We start from the raw sequence: 15,401 nt of genomic DNA on the forward strand, positions 1-15,401 counted from the left end.
TGTTTTTGAATACTCTGAATTATTAAGAATTTATGTTATGTTATCGTGATATATCGTTTTATGAAATTTATAGATTATGATATATGTTTTAAACAAAAGAAGGCTTGCAATATTTTTTTGTATCGATAGGCCAAGTATGTTAGAAATGGCTTTACTTACCGAGTTGACGGCTCACCCCTCGTCATTACTTTTTGCAGATTAAGTTTCTTTGAGAGGGGCGCTTAGCTTTGGAGTTAGTAATTTTCTGTTTCCGTTGCTATTCGAATAAGAGGAGGAATAGACTCGTGTTTCTATTTAGTTATTTCTATTATGAACGTGTAATTTGGAGTTTGAGACTTTTGTTATTATTTTTATGTCATCGGGAGAGATTATTTAGTATTAGACGTTTTGAATTTGTGGATTTATTTGAATAAGAATTGGAGGTATTTCAGTCTGAAACTTATGAATAAAGATTATGATTTGTGAGTAACCTCCTTCTTCACGTGCTCCGCATGTGCTAGATTTGGGGTGTTACAATTGTGGTATCAGAGCAACTAGGTTAGGATTCTGTAGACTTTCTTTTACGGTTTAATTAGATTGTCTAATTAAATCGATTACATTTGTTTTGTAGACATGAAGAAGGACAATATGGGTATAAAAAGTGTTAAGAATAAGGGATGGACAGAAATTGACAGGACCGAACAATTTATCTTAGGAGGAGTTCTTGTCAAAGATCTTAGTTATACTACTTTTTGCTCTTGTTTACAATAACAAATTTTTTTAGTTATACTACTTATTCAGTACTCTGTGCGCTTGCACGACTTTTAGCTATGAATTATTTACCCTTTTTATTTATTTATTTATTCTCCGTGTTATAGTCAAAAGATGTCACGTAGGGGAGGTATTAGGCATGCCTCTAGCTCGAGAGATGTTTTAGGTATCGCTGACGACACTGACCCAACCTTGCGCGAGATGGCTAACGAAGGAAATCCTATAATGCGCGCAATGGTTAGATTGATGGAACAACAAAGTAAGTTAATTCAAGATATGGCTAGAGGTAGAGTTGGGGCACAAGAGAATGTGCCAATTGAAAGGCAAGGTGGCGTAAGAGATCATGGAGCTATGGTGAACTTAGAACGATTTAAGAAATTGGGACCACCTACCTTTCAGGGGACTGTCGATCCCATGGTTGCAGAGGCATGGCTAAAACAAATGGAGAAGATATTTGTGGCTATGGGTTGTAATGATGATCAAAGGGTAATATTGGCCTCATTTGTCCTTCAGGGTGAGGCAGACCACTGGTGGGATGCCAAATCTCGTCTTTTAAGGGCTGGCTTGCAAGATGCACCCATTACTTGGGAGTTATTTCTAAAGGCTTGTCATGAAAAATATTTTCCTGAACGAGTTCGACATTAGATGGAGGTTGATTTCCTAAGGTTGACTCAAGGAACTAAGTTTGTTGCGGAGTATGAGGAACAATTTATTGCCCTCTCTCGTTTTGCTCCTACCTTGGTTGCTAATGAGGGTAGTAAGTGTAGAAAGTTCCTGGAAGGGTTACGTCCTAACATTAAAGGGCGATTGACCATCCTTAAGATTAATAATTATGCCGATTTGGTGGATCGAGCAATTCTTGCGGAGAAGGATATTCTTAAAGCTCAAGTTACAAGAGATCAGAGAAATAAGAAGAATCGACAAGGTGGACTGCAAAATGGAAGTTCTTATAGGCAGGGTCCTCACTCCCAGAAGTATAATGGTGGAGGTAACAAATGGGATAACAAGGGTGTTCTTGATGACACCGCTCGGAGGAACTACCCCATTTGTCGACATTGTGAAAGGAGGCACCCTGGTGAATGCAATTGGAAAACTAGAGCTTGTTTTGCTTGTGGAGAATCTGAGCATAGGATTATGGATTGCCCAAAGAGACGTAGTGAGACTACAAATACTCCGACTAACGAAGGGCAGAGGAAGAAACCGAGGGTGCAAGGGCATGTTTTTGCATTAACAGAAAAAGATACTGAGGTGTCCAATGATGTAGTATCAGGTACATTGTCCTTATTCTCTAAAGAAGCCAAAGTTCTTTTTTTATCCTGGTGCTACACATTCATTTGTATCTTGTGTGTTTGCCCGTTATGCTAATGTGCCTATCACACCACTGGATGTTCACGTGATAATTAGTACTCCTATGGGAGATTGCCAATTAATAGATCATGTCTATAAGTCATGTGTGATCAGATTGTGTGATAGAGAATTTCTTGTGGATCTCATACCTTTAGAGATGCACGATTTTGATTTGATTTTGGGGATGGATTGGTTAGGACCTTACCATGTTTCAATGGATTGTTTTGCTAAGGAAATTATTTTTCGCCTACCTGGCGAGGAAGAATTTCATTTTCAAGGGAATCATAAGAGTCATAAAGTTTTGATTTCTATGGTTAAGGCAAAGAAAATGCTAAAGAATGAGTGTGAAAGATTTTTAGTGTATATAGTTGCTGATCATCCCGATGGGGTGTGTCTTGAAGACATACCTATTGTAAGGGAGTTTATTGATGTATTTCCTGGAGATCTTCCTAGACTACCCCCAGATCGAGAGGTTGAGTTTACTATAGAATTAGTCCCCGGTACTACACCTACATCCAGGGCGCCATATCGGATGGCACCCATTGAGTTAAAAGAACTAAATGTCCAACTACAAGAGTTGCTAGATAAGGGTTTCATCTGTCCTAGTGTGTCGCCTTGGGGTGCTCCCGTTTTGTTCGTAAAGAAGAAAGATGGTTCAATGAGGTTGTGTATTGATTACCGGCAGTTAAATATGGTTACTGTCAAGAATAAATATCCTCTTCCTCGAATTGATGACCTCTTTGATCAATTACGAGGTGCAGCGGTATTCTCTAAAATTGATTTACAATCTGGCTACCATCAATTGAAAATAAGAAGTGAGGATGTATCGAAGACAGCTATTCGTAATCGTTATGGACACTATGAGTTCTTAGTTATGCCTTTTGGATTAACTAATGCTCCTAACGTTCATGGATTTGATAAATAAGATCTTCCAATTTTATCTTGACCAGTTTGTCATCGTTTTTATTGATGACATATTGATTTACTCTAAGAGTAAGGAGGAGCGTGAGACGCACCTGAGGATTGTATTAGAAACATTGTGGGAGAAGAAGTTGTATGGAAAATTTAAGAAATGTGAGTTTTGGCTTGATCGTGTGATATTTTTGGGACATATAGTGACGAAGGATGATATTTCAGCAGATCCAGCCAAAGTGGAGGTAATTGTGAATTGGGAAAGGCCTTCTAGTGTGACTGAAGTAAGGAGTTTCTTAGGATTGGCAGGTTATTATAGGTGTTTTGTCAAAGGATTTTCTAGCATAGCAGCACCATTGCTAATTTGACTAAGAAGAATGTGAAGTTCAATTGGGATGAGGCATTGAAAAGAGCTTTCAAGAGCTCAAGAGTCATTTGGCAACTGCCCTCATTTTAACTCTTCTGTCTGAAGGTGGAGGTTTTGTGATTTACAGTGATGCTTCTAGAAAAGGTTTGGGTTGCGTTTTAATGCAGCATGGTAAGGTTATAGCATATGCTTTTAGACAGCTAAAGAATCATGAACAAAACTATCTAACTCACGATTTGGAATTGGCTGTTATAGTGTTTGCTCTAAAAATTTGGAGACACTATTTGTATGGGGAGACTCTTGAGATCTTCACCGATCATAAGAGTTTGAAGTACTTGTTTACTCAAAGGGAATTGGATTTGAGGCAGAGAAGATGGTTGGAGTTGGTAAATGATTTTGATTGTTCTATTAATTACCATCCAGGTAAGGCAAACGTGGTAGCAGATGCCTTGAGTAGGAAATCATCTGGTTGCATGGCTCATCTTATCACCATGCAATCACCTTTGGTAAAGGACTTGAGGAGATGTGGGATTGAGGTAGTTGCTCATGGGCAAGCAGACTTGTTAGCCAATTTAATAGTCCAACCCACTCTAATTGATAAAGTTAAGGTAGCTCAGAAGAACGACATAGAACTCAATAAAATCCGTGAAGATGTGAGCAAAAGACATAAGCCCAGATTTAGACTTGATAATGGAGATGCATTATGGTGGGGGCAAAGACTATGCGTGCCAGCAGAGGAAGAGTTGAAGGTAGAGATCTTAAGAGAAGCGCATGAATCATCTTACAGTATGCATCCTGGTAGTACTAAGATGTATCGTGATTTAAAGCAAAGTTTTTGGTGGAGAAATATGAAGAGAGATATTGCTGCTTTTGTGTCTCGGTGTTTAGTCTGACAACAAGTAAAGATTGAACATCAAAGACCAGCAGGAACTTTACAAACGCTTCCTATTCCTCAGTGGAAATGGGAACACATAACAATGGATTTCGTCTCTGGATTACCTCGTTCTAGAAGGGGATGTGATTGCATTTGGGTAATTGTTAATCGATTGACGAAATCAGCTCATTTCTTGGCAAGGAAGAGTACAGACAATGTAGGGCAACTAGCTAAGTTGTTCATTAAGGAGATAGTAAGGCTTCATGGAGTTCCAATGTCAATAATGTCTGATAGAGATCTATTATTCACTTCAAGATTTTGGGCTAGCTTACATAAAGAGTTGGGGACGAAATTGAGATTTAGCACTGCTTTCCATCCACAGACAGATGGACAATCCGAAAGGACTATTCAAACCCTTGAGGATATGCTTCGAGCTTGCGTACTAGACTTGAGTGGTGGTTGGGAACAGCACCTAATGTTGATCGAATTTGCTTATAACAATAGCTTCCATTCGAGTATTGGCATGGCACCATTTGAGGCATTATATGGAAGAAAGTGTAGGTCCCCAATCTGCTGGGATGAAGTTGGTGAAAGAAAACTTTTGGGTTCAGAATTAATATAGATTACTGTTGATAAAATCAAGTTGATTAGAGGACATCTTCAAATAGCTCAGAGTAGACAGAAGAGTTATGCAGATCGTCGTAGACGTGAGTTGGAATTTGAAAAAGGAGATTTTGTTTTCTTGAAAGTATCGCCATGGAAAGGGGTGTTTCGGTTCGGGAAGAAAGGGAAGCTTAGCCCTAGATTTATTGGACCATTTGAGATTTTAGGGAGAATTAGTCTGGTGGCCTATCGCATAGCTTTACCACCAAGTCTGTCTAGGCTTCACAACGTATTTCATGTGTCTGTGTTAAGAAAGTACATTGCGGACCCTTTACATGTGCTAGACTATCAATCGATTCAGATAAATGAAGACATGTCGTATGAGGAACAGCCTATTGAGATTGTTGATCGAAACGAACAAGTATTAAGGAATAGAGTTATTCCCCTAGTGAAGGTACGATGGATGAATCATTCTATTGAGGAAGCCATATGGGAGCGAGAAGCATAAATGTTGAAGAAGTATCCTCAACTCTTCCATGCATAAAGTAACCTTTTAATTTCGAGGACGAAATTTTTGTTAGGAGGGGATAAATTGTAACGCCACAAATTCTCATACATATTAAATTATGGAAATTGGGCTTTCATTGAGAATTATGGGTGGCCTATAACCCTTATTAAGAAAGGGGTACTAATTAAATAGGGTTTCTTAGATTCCCTATAAATGCATATTTTTTCCCCTTCCATAACCCTAAGTTCACAACGTTTATTCTTCTTTTCTGCTGCTCTTTACGCTCCTACCCAAATCTTAGGATTCAAACCTTTGTTTAGAAGAGAATCAAAGCGACCGGTAAGTTATTCTCTCTGTTCTCAACAGATTTCTAATCACTCTATCTAGCTAGGATTTATATTGGCACGATTCTAGATGGTTGTAGATCATAATGCAAGATTTAAAATGTATTTAGGCGTTGTTTAGGGTTTTGATTTATTATGAGTTTAGTTAATCAATCATTGACGTATTAAGCATAAGATAATTCTGGACAGCATGAGTATCTCGAATTTAAACCTATATTTTCTGAACGAATTTTCATATAAAATTTATATTTCTGGAAACTAGACATGTAAGGCTTCTTGATTAAATTTTATTTCATTAAATTCGACTTCGTTTTCAATTTTATATGTATTTTCGAAATAGAAACCACTGCACTGGAAAACTACGATTCCAGCATTGTGATCGGATTCACAAGACTATTTGTACCACCAAATGAACTCGGAAAATTCTGAAAGTTTATATGTATGTTAATATATGTGTCTAGGATTCCTAGTTTTAATGTCATAATTTTCTGATTAGTATTTTATTTTATAAAAATCACGGAACCCGTTCTGTTTAGTTTAGATTATGTGAAAACAGTTTCGAATTTGCTGAGAAGTAAATAGTTTTTAAAATGTTTTTGATATCGGATCCTCTTGTAAATTTTACATGGGGTACTCATGGATGTCCAGAATAGTTCCATAGAATATTATATTATTCTGAGTTTTAGATTAAGAGTTAAAATTCTGAGAATCAGACCTGTACGGGTATGAATTAGAAAATCAGATTCTTAGAATAAGTTATTAATTGTCATATCTTGTATTTGTTTAAGGTATTGAAGGTGATTGAGACTCTTAGAAGTTTAGAGGTGTGTTAATTCAAATTCATTTGTCGAGGTAAGTAACTTCATTCCTAATGTACTGGATATGTATAAGTATTTTGATATTATTATTATAAGTATAAATGTTTTGATACTACTTAAAGGATTAATTGATTTTGATAACAAAATTAGTTTTATGTAAATGTTTTCAAACCTAAATTGTTTTTAACAAAGTATTTTATAAATGCTTTTTAATATGTAAATGATTTTATGACATGACAACCTTTTATGATGTTATCTTTAAAATGTTATGCAAGCCTAAATTATTGATATGAACTTTTATGAAACTGATACGAATGTTTTGTACTTATGTTTGATTTCAATTATTGATGATTGTATGAGATTCTTAATGTTTTGGCTCATTGTCCATAGTTATTCTGATTCTGATCGTAATATACGATATATCTGTCTGGACCAGTACTGGGTTTCTGTTTGAGTGTGCACACGATATTCTGATTCTGTTTCTGGCTGGGTCACTGGGACTACAAGTGACACTATGTGACAAGAGCTAACCTTTTGTTTTCTGTATACGTATTATATGATTTGCTTCGAAAGTAAATATGTTTTTGAATACTCTGAATTATTAAGAATTTATGTTATGTTATCGTGATATATCGTTTTATGAAATTTATAGATTATGATATATGTTTTAAACAAAAGAAGGCTTGCAATATTTTTTTGTATCGATAGGCCAAGTATGTTAGAAATGGCTTTACTTACCGAGTTGACGGCTCACCCCTCGTCATTACTTTTTGCAGATTAAGTTTCTTTGAGAGGGGCGCTTAGCTTTGGAGTTAGTAATTTTCTGTTTCCGTTGCTATTCGAATAAGAGGAGGAATAGACTCGTGTTTCTATTTAGTTATTTCTATTATGAACGTGTAATTTGGAGTTTGAGACTTTTGTTATTATTTTTATGTCATCGGGAGAGATTATTTAGTATTAGACGTTTTGAATTTGTGGATTTATTTGAATAAGAATTGGAGGTATTTCAGTCTGAAATTTATGAATAAAGATTATGATTTGTGAGTAACCTCCTTCTTCACGTGCTCCGCATGTGTTAGATTTGGGGTGTTACAATTGAGGGCCCTGCCTATAAGAACTTTCATTTTGCGGTCCACCTTGTCGATTCTTCTTATTTCTCTGATCTCTTGTAACTTGAGTTTCAAGAATTGATCGATCCACCAAATCGGCATAATTGTTAATCTTAAGGATGATCAATCGCCCTTTAATGTTAGGACGTAACCCTTTCAGGAAAAAGTAGTATAACTAAGATCTTTGACAAGAACTCCTACTAAGATAAATTGTTCGGTCCTGTCAATTTCTGTTCATCTCTTATTCTTGACACTTTTCATACCCATATTGTCCTTCTTCATGTCCACAAAATAAATGTAATCGATTTAATTAGACAATCTAATTAAACCGTAAAAGAAAGTCTACAGAATCCTAACCTAGTTGCTCTGATACTACAATTGTAACACCCCAAATCTAACACATGCGGAGCACGTGAAGAAGGAGGTTACTCACAAATCATAATCTTTATTCATAAGTTTCAAACTGAAATACCTCCAATTGTTATTCAAATAAATCCACAAATTCAAACGTCTAATACTAATTAATCTCTCTCAAGGACATAAAAATAATAACAAAAGTCTCAAACTCCAAATTACACGTTCATAATAGAAATAACTAAATAGAAACACGAGTCTATTCCTCCTCTTATTCGAATAGCAACGGAAACAGAAAATTACTAACTCCAAAACTAAGCGCCCCTCTCAAAGAAACTTAATCTGCAAAAAGTAATGACGAGGGGTGAGCCGTCAACTCGGTAAGTAAAGCCATTTCTAACGTACTAGGCCTATCGATACAAAAATATTGCAAGCCTTCTTTTGTTTAAAACATATATCATAATCCATAAATTTCATAAAACGATATATCACGATAATATAACATAAATTCTTAATAATTCAGAATATTCAAAAGCATATTTACTTACGAAGCAAATCATATAATACGTATACAGAAAACAAAAGGTTAGCTCTTGTCACTTAGTGTCACCTATAGTCCCGGTGACCCGGCCAAAATCAGAATATCGTGTGCACACTCAAACAGAAACCTAGTACTGGTCCAGATAGATGTATCGTATATTACGATCAGAATCAGAATAACTATGGACAATGAGCCAAAACATTAAGAATCTCATACAGTCATCAATAATTGAAATCAAACATAGGTTCAAAACATTCGTATCAGTTTCATAAAAGTTCATATCAATAATTTAGGCTTGCATAACATTTTAAAGATAATATCATAAAAGGTTGTCATGTCATAAAATCATTTACATATTAAAAAGAATTTATAAAATACTTTGTTAAAAACAATTTAGGTTTGAAAACATTTACATAAAACTAATTTTGTTATCAAAATCAATTAATCCTTTATGTAGTATCAAAACATTTATATTTATAATAATAATATCAAAATACTTATATATATCCAGTACATTAGGAATGAAGTTACTTACCTCGAGAAATGAATGAATAAACACGCCTCTAAGCTTCTAAGAGCCTCAATCACCTTCAATACCTTAAACAAATACAAGATATGACAATCAATAACTTATGCTAAGAATTTGATTTTCTAATTCATACCCGTACAGGTCTGATTCTCAGAATTGTAACTCTTAATCTAAAACTCATAATGATATAATATTCTATGGAACTATTCTGGACATCCATGAGTACCCCATGTAAAATTTACAAAAGGATCCGATATCAAAAACATTTTAAAAACTATTTACTTCCCAGCAAATTTGAAACTGTTTTCACATAATCTAAACTAAACAGAATTGGTTCCGTGATTTTTATAAAATAAAATACTAATCAGACAATTATGAAATTAAAATTGGGAATCCTAGACACATATATTAACATACATATAAACTTTCAGAATTTTCCGAGTTCATTTGGTGGTACAAATAGTCTTGTGAATCTGATGACAATACTGGAATCGCAGTTTTCCAGTGCAGTAGTTTCTACTTCCAAAATACGTATAAAATTGAAAACGAAGTCGAATTTAATGAAATAAAATTTAATCAAGAAATATAAATTTTATAAGAAAATTCGTTCAGAAAATATAGCTTTAAATTCGAGATACTCATGCTGTCCAGAATTATCCTGTGCTTAATACGTCAAGGATTGATTAACTAAACTCATAATAAATCAAAACCTTAAGCAAAGCCTAAATATATTCTAAATCATGCATTAAGATCTATAACCTTCTAGAATCGTGCCAATATAAACCCTAGCTAGATAGAGTGATTAGAAATATGTTGAGAACATGGAGAATAACTTACCCGTCGCTTTGATTCTCTCCTAAACAAAGGTTTGAATCCTAAGATTTGGGTAGGAGCGTAAAGAGCAGCAAAGAAGAAGAATAAACGTTGTGAACTTAGGGTTATGGAAGGGGAAAAATTATGCATTTATAGGGAATCTTAAAAAACCCTATTTAATAAGGAAAAATAACTCTTTTCCAAAATTATCTCATAAATAACATCTATTTAATTAGTACCCCTTTCTTAATAAGGGTTATAGGCCACCCATAATTCTCAATGAAAGCCCAATTTCCATAATTTAATATGTATGGGAATTTGTGGCGTTACACCTTTCCTCGATTTCTTTCCAAAGTAAAAGTGCTTCTCCTGGTTTTCTAGCCAATGGAATCCCGTTTGCAAGGCTTCCGTATGTGGACATTGGACACATTAGGGTAAAAGCCATTTTCTTTCATTATTTTATTTGCTTCTTCAAAGTTAAACCAATTCCATTTCTACGATATCTTTCCACCATATATTTCGAGCAAAAGTGGCGCCATTTGATATTATTATTGGATAATTATAATTTAAAAGTTATATTTTTAAAGTGTTCAATAAACGTTAATTATTGTGCTTTAAAAATTAAGTTGATTTGATCTATTATTTTTATAATGAAATTCTATGATATCTTTATTATTTTTGTTAAAATTATTATTTGAAAGTCATATTTACTATATATTCTATTAATTTTTATTTTGTAAAATTACATTTGTTTAACACAAAATAAGGGTCATATCAACTTTCGCTCTTGAGTCTCTCAAGTATAAAAATGAATGAATTACTAGTATGTTTATCTGTGGGATTGAGCATTATTTATTTTCATAACTTTTTATGAATATTTTTAATATATAAATATCATAAATTACAATAAAATTGATTAACGTGTACTAATTTAGAATAATAAAGGATGTATTGAATTGAACATAATTTATGTTATAATAATATATTTTCTTATTTATATTCTTTGAAATACTTATTATTTATTTTACATTTATAATTTGTAAGGGCCTAAACATGAAAATATTAGTTTTCAAATTTTAAGTTAAAAAAAACAACTTAATATTTATTTGTAGCAATTTAGACAAAAAAAAAATCATTCAAACTCAAATATTTAGTTTTATTCAAAATTCAAACTAATTTAGATCTATTCAAATTTCAGACAAAAAAGCAAATGCCACTTTTATCAGAATACTCAATACAAAACTAATAAAACTATTAAGTGAAGTGTTAGGACCATAAAACGAGAATGTTTAATTAAAAAAAAACTGTAAAGCATGTGCTATATAACCTATAATATTGGAATATTACCTAGTTAGTAGAAATCTTTAAGACAAACTAGCAAAACTAATAGATGAAACAACAAAATCATAAATTGAGAAATTTTAATGAACTATACAAAAAATCTAATTAAAAAAATATTTTCTATAAAGCATATTTGGTATCTAACTCATAATATTAAAATGTTATCTACTTAATCGAAATAATTAACATAAAACTATTAGAATCATAAAACGAGAAAGTTAATGAAACGTAGGAACAAACCAAACCAAAACAAAAAAAAAAATTGTAGAGTATATGTGTTATTTAGCCTATAAAATTGGATATCATAGTCAGAATACTTGACACAAATCTAGTGGAACTATTAGGTAAAACATCAAAATCATTAATTTAGAAAGTTCAATGAATTATAGTAATATCTAACTCATAATATTGAAATATTACCTAATTAGTCAGAATACTCAACACAAAACTATTGAGACTATTAGATGAAACATTAGAACTACAAAACACGAAAGCGTAATGAATATAGAACTCAAACCTAACCAAAAAAATTAAAAATAATATGTGGTTGGAATATTGCCTAATTAGTCAGAATATTTAACATAAAGCTAGTGGAATTATTAGGTGGAACATTAGACCCATAAATTGAGAATTTTTAATGAATTATAGGAATAAATCAAAGGTAAAAATATATATAAACCATATTTGGTAGCTAACTTAGAGTATTTAAATGTTATCTAGTTAGTCGGAATACTTAGTACAAAACTAGTAGAAATATTAGAACCACAAGATGAAAAAGGATAATGAAATGTAGGAATAAATTACAAAAACCGAAAAAAGAATCTAAAAGCATATTTGTTGACCAAACCATAATACTGTAATATTACCCATTTAGTTAGAATACTCAACATAAAGCTAGTGGAACTATTAGGTGAAACAATAGAGCCATAAAATAATAAAATTTAACGAAATGTAGGAACAATTCTGATCAAATATAAAAGTCTATAATATAAACTTGGAATCTAACCCATTTCATTGGAATGTTACATTGTTAATTGGAACATGTAACAAAAAAACTAGTTAAAAAATTAGTTGAAACATTATAACTAGTAATAGAGAAAGTTTTACTAAAATTAGAAATTCATTGAACGATAACAGAAATTATAGATCGTGACTTGGAATCTAAGTCAAATTATTGTAACGATAGTAGTAGAAATTATAAAAAAGAAAAAAAAAGTCAAATATTTGCTATAAATGAAAAATTATAACCAAAATAAAAAACATAATAAATGAACTTGGAACAATTACCCTACTCCATGTTGGTAATTAACCAAATTATTTGGAATTTAGTTATGAAATAGTTTTTTTAATGTTTTCTTTGAATTTAATTTTTTTCAAATATTTTGCAGCATTCCACTATCTTTATGATAATTATTTGTACATTTTTCTCTGTCATATTTTTTTAATACTTTTTCAAGTACAAAATTAATTAAATAAAAATAGATAAAATTTACAACCAGTAGAATGACCAGGAATTATTATAGCCAACTAAAGATGAGAATCTATCGTTCCGATTTCAAACACCTTTGACCATTGACCTATTATCCCATATTTTTTGGTACATTAAAGAGCCTAAACAAGCTAAGCAATCACATGGCGAGAGATCAAGACCCTTAAGCCATCATATAAAGCCACCCTAATAAGGAGAGAAGCAAAACTGTGGATTCCGAAAGGAAGCTTGAGAGCATGACAAGGCATAAAATCCGCAGCAAAGTTCGACTCCTTCTAAATATGATTCAAAGCCACCCGCCATTCTCGATCCATAAGTTCCTTTGTACTACGAATAAAAGGATAACAAGCATTAACAGAATTACATCCCTTGGCCATCATTTGAATTGCGCAAGCACTATCAATTTATAAATATCATGAATGCCAACCTCCCAAGCTAGCAAAATGTTGCGGACCGCCCAAAGTTCTAGCCCAAGTGCCTAGGAATTTAGGCTAAGAGCCCAAACATTGAGCAAGAGTGCTAGCTTGGCCCGATTCTAGAATTTTCTAGCAAACTCTAGCACAATTCAAGCTTATACATATCTAGAATTTTTCACACTTTTGTAGCACTTGTAAATATCTTAGATATTTAGGTAAGTTGATAGAATTCTCTAGAATTCTAGAGCTTGGCAAGCTTCCCCATAAATAGGGCATGACATTTGACATTTGAGTATCAAGCTAAGAACAAGAAACTTAAGCACTCTTGTAAACACTTTGTGAGTAATACAATTTTTTGTTTTCGGCTTAATTGCTCTCTTCTCTCTAGCTATTTTGAAAACCTCTAGAATTAACTAGTCGAGAAGCTCAAAGGCTTACTTATCAACTTTTGCCAAGAGTTGTCTAAGTGCCGCACGGGTTCGTTGTGCAAAAACACTCATCCCGTGACAAAAAGCCCTTGATAAATTCCCCGTAATTTAGCCAATGTCACTAAGCACACACCAAGATTAATGTTGAAACCTGTCACCCACTCACCATTGTTGTTTTGAATTAAGACCCATGTCTCAGCAATGCTTGAGCTTTTTCTAAAGCCATCGATATCTAATTTGAAAACTCCATCAGGAGGTGAACTCCAATGTAGCCATTTATTAAATCTAAAAGGTCCCAAACAAATTTCTAAATGGCTAATCATTTGGATCTCAGCTTGCTCTTGATTTTATCTCAGCCATATATAGGGCTTTCTCACTGACACTTACAGAAGCAGCGCGAAGGTAGTATAGAAAGCTAAGACTACGATTAATTTTCTCATTTGCCCAGCTAAGTCAAATATTTATTAGCCAATTTGTTGGGGCCAGATGCCATCAACTTCCACCAACTCATCTTTGTTCGGTTAAATAAGGGAAGGATAAGTCGCTAAAAGATTACATTACTCGATTCAACAAAGAAACTATAAGGGTAGAAAAATATAGTGATGCAGTGGCCTTGACTGCCATTATGGCAGGATTGCAACCGGGAAAATTTCATTACTCGCTCGCAAAAAATCCACCAAGAACTTTCACAAAGCTATTATTAAGAGCCCAAAAGTATTCAAATGCAGATTAATTAACTAATACGAAAAAGGGGACTAATTTAGATTCACAAAGAGTGGGAGAAAAGAGGAACAAATTGAGAATAAAGAAAAAGTGAGTAGGCCAAAAAACAAAGGTCCAAGAATTCCGCACCCAAAGAGCAAGTAATGATGCAAATTAGAAACTTAGATTTACTGCGAAAGCCCAAAGATATCAAGACAACACCCAATCGAAGGGATAGAAGTAAATATTACTGATACCACCGAGATCATGGCCACAACATAGAAGATTGTTTTGATCTAAAGGAAGAAATAGAATCCTTGATCCAAAGAGGATATCTTAAAGAATTTGTGAGGAAAGATGGTGGAAAAATGGAGGAGCTGTCTCATGTTCCACAGAAAATAGCATTATCTGCAGCTGTGCAAACAAAAGGCCAAGACATTGCGGGTGGCACACCTATAAGGACTATATTTAGCTGACCAACAGGTGGATGAGATTCTAATAGGGCTCGAAAAGCTCACATTAGAGAGGCCAGAAACACACCAGGAGTTTTCCTTGTAGATTTAGCCAACAGACCTAAAAAAGAAGCCAAAATAAGATATAATACCATCACATTACAGATGAAGAAGCAAGAGAAATACATCAGCCCCATGATGATGCCCTGGTCATCTCCATAATCTTAGCGAATAGGAAAGTCTATAGAGTTTTGAGACAATGAAAGTTCGGCAAATATTCTGTATGTAGCAGCATTTGATAAAATGGAGATTGGAAAAGAGAAATTAAAACCAATACACACACATTTAATTGGTTTTGGAGGAGAATCTTTGATCCCTTTGGGTAGCATAGAGTTACCAGTGACAATAGGGGAACCACCCCACCAAGTTACTAAAATGATAAATTTCTTAGTAGTGAAACATCTGTCGGTTTACAATGTCATTTTGGGGAGACTCGTTTTAAACATGTTCCAAGCGGTAACTTCAACTTACCATTTGATGATAAAATTTCCAACAGAAGGAGGAGGTGGAGTCTTAAGAGCTGATCAAGAGGAGTCCAAAAGATGCTACGCTACAGCTTTGAGAGGCAGGATGGACAGACATGAAAACCTATAGATTATACTTGACCCAAGCGAGGAAAAAAGTGGGCAAAGGGGTTCTCCAGT

The 15,401-nt window shown here is 33.7% G+C and overlaps 1 protein-coding gene across 1 annotated transcript; it reads left to right on the top strand.

Moving 5' to 3' along the window:
• The first annotated feature begins 1,395 nt into the window (after window positions 1-1,395).
• LOC127903097 (uncharacterized) lies at window positions 1,396-4,269 on the top strand. The gene is made up of 4 exons (XM_052443759.1): window positions 1,396-2,020; window positions 2,295-3,001; window positions 3,090-3,318; window positions 3,482-4,269. Exons 1-4 carry the CDS (start codon window positions 1,396-1,398, stop codon window positions 4,267-4,269), a joined length of 2,349 nt encoding a protein of 782 aa, XP_052299719.1.
• The last annotated feature ends 11,132 nt before the right edge of the window (window positions 4,270-15,401 follow it).

Source organism: Citrus sinensis, chromosome 6 (genome assembly GCF_022201045.2).
Source record: "Citrus sinensis cultivar Valencia sweet orange chromosome 6, DVS_A1.0, whole genome shotgun sequence".
Taxonomy (NCBI): domain Eukaryota; kingdom Viridiplantae; phylum Streptophyta; class Magnoliopsida; order Sapindales; family Rutaceae; genus Citrus; species Citrus sinensis.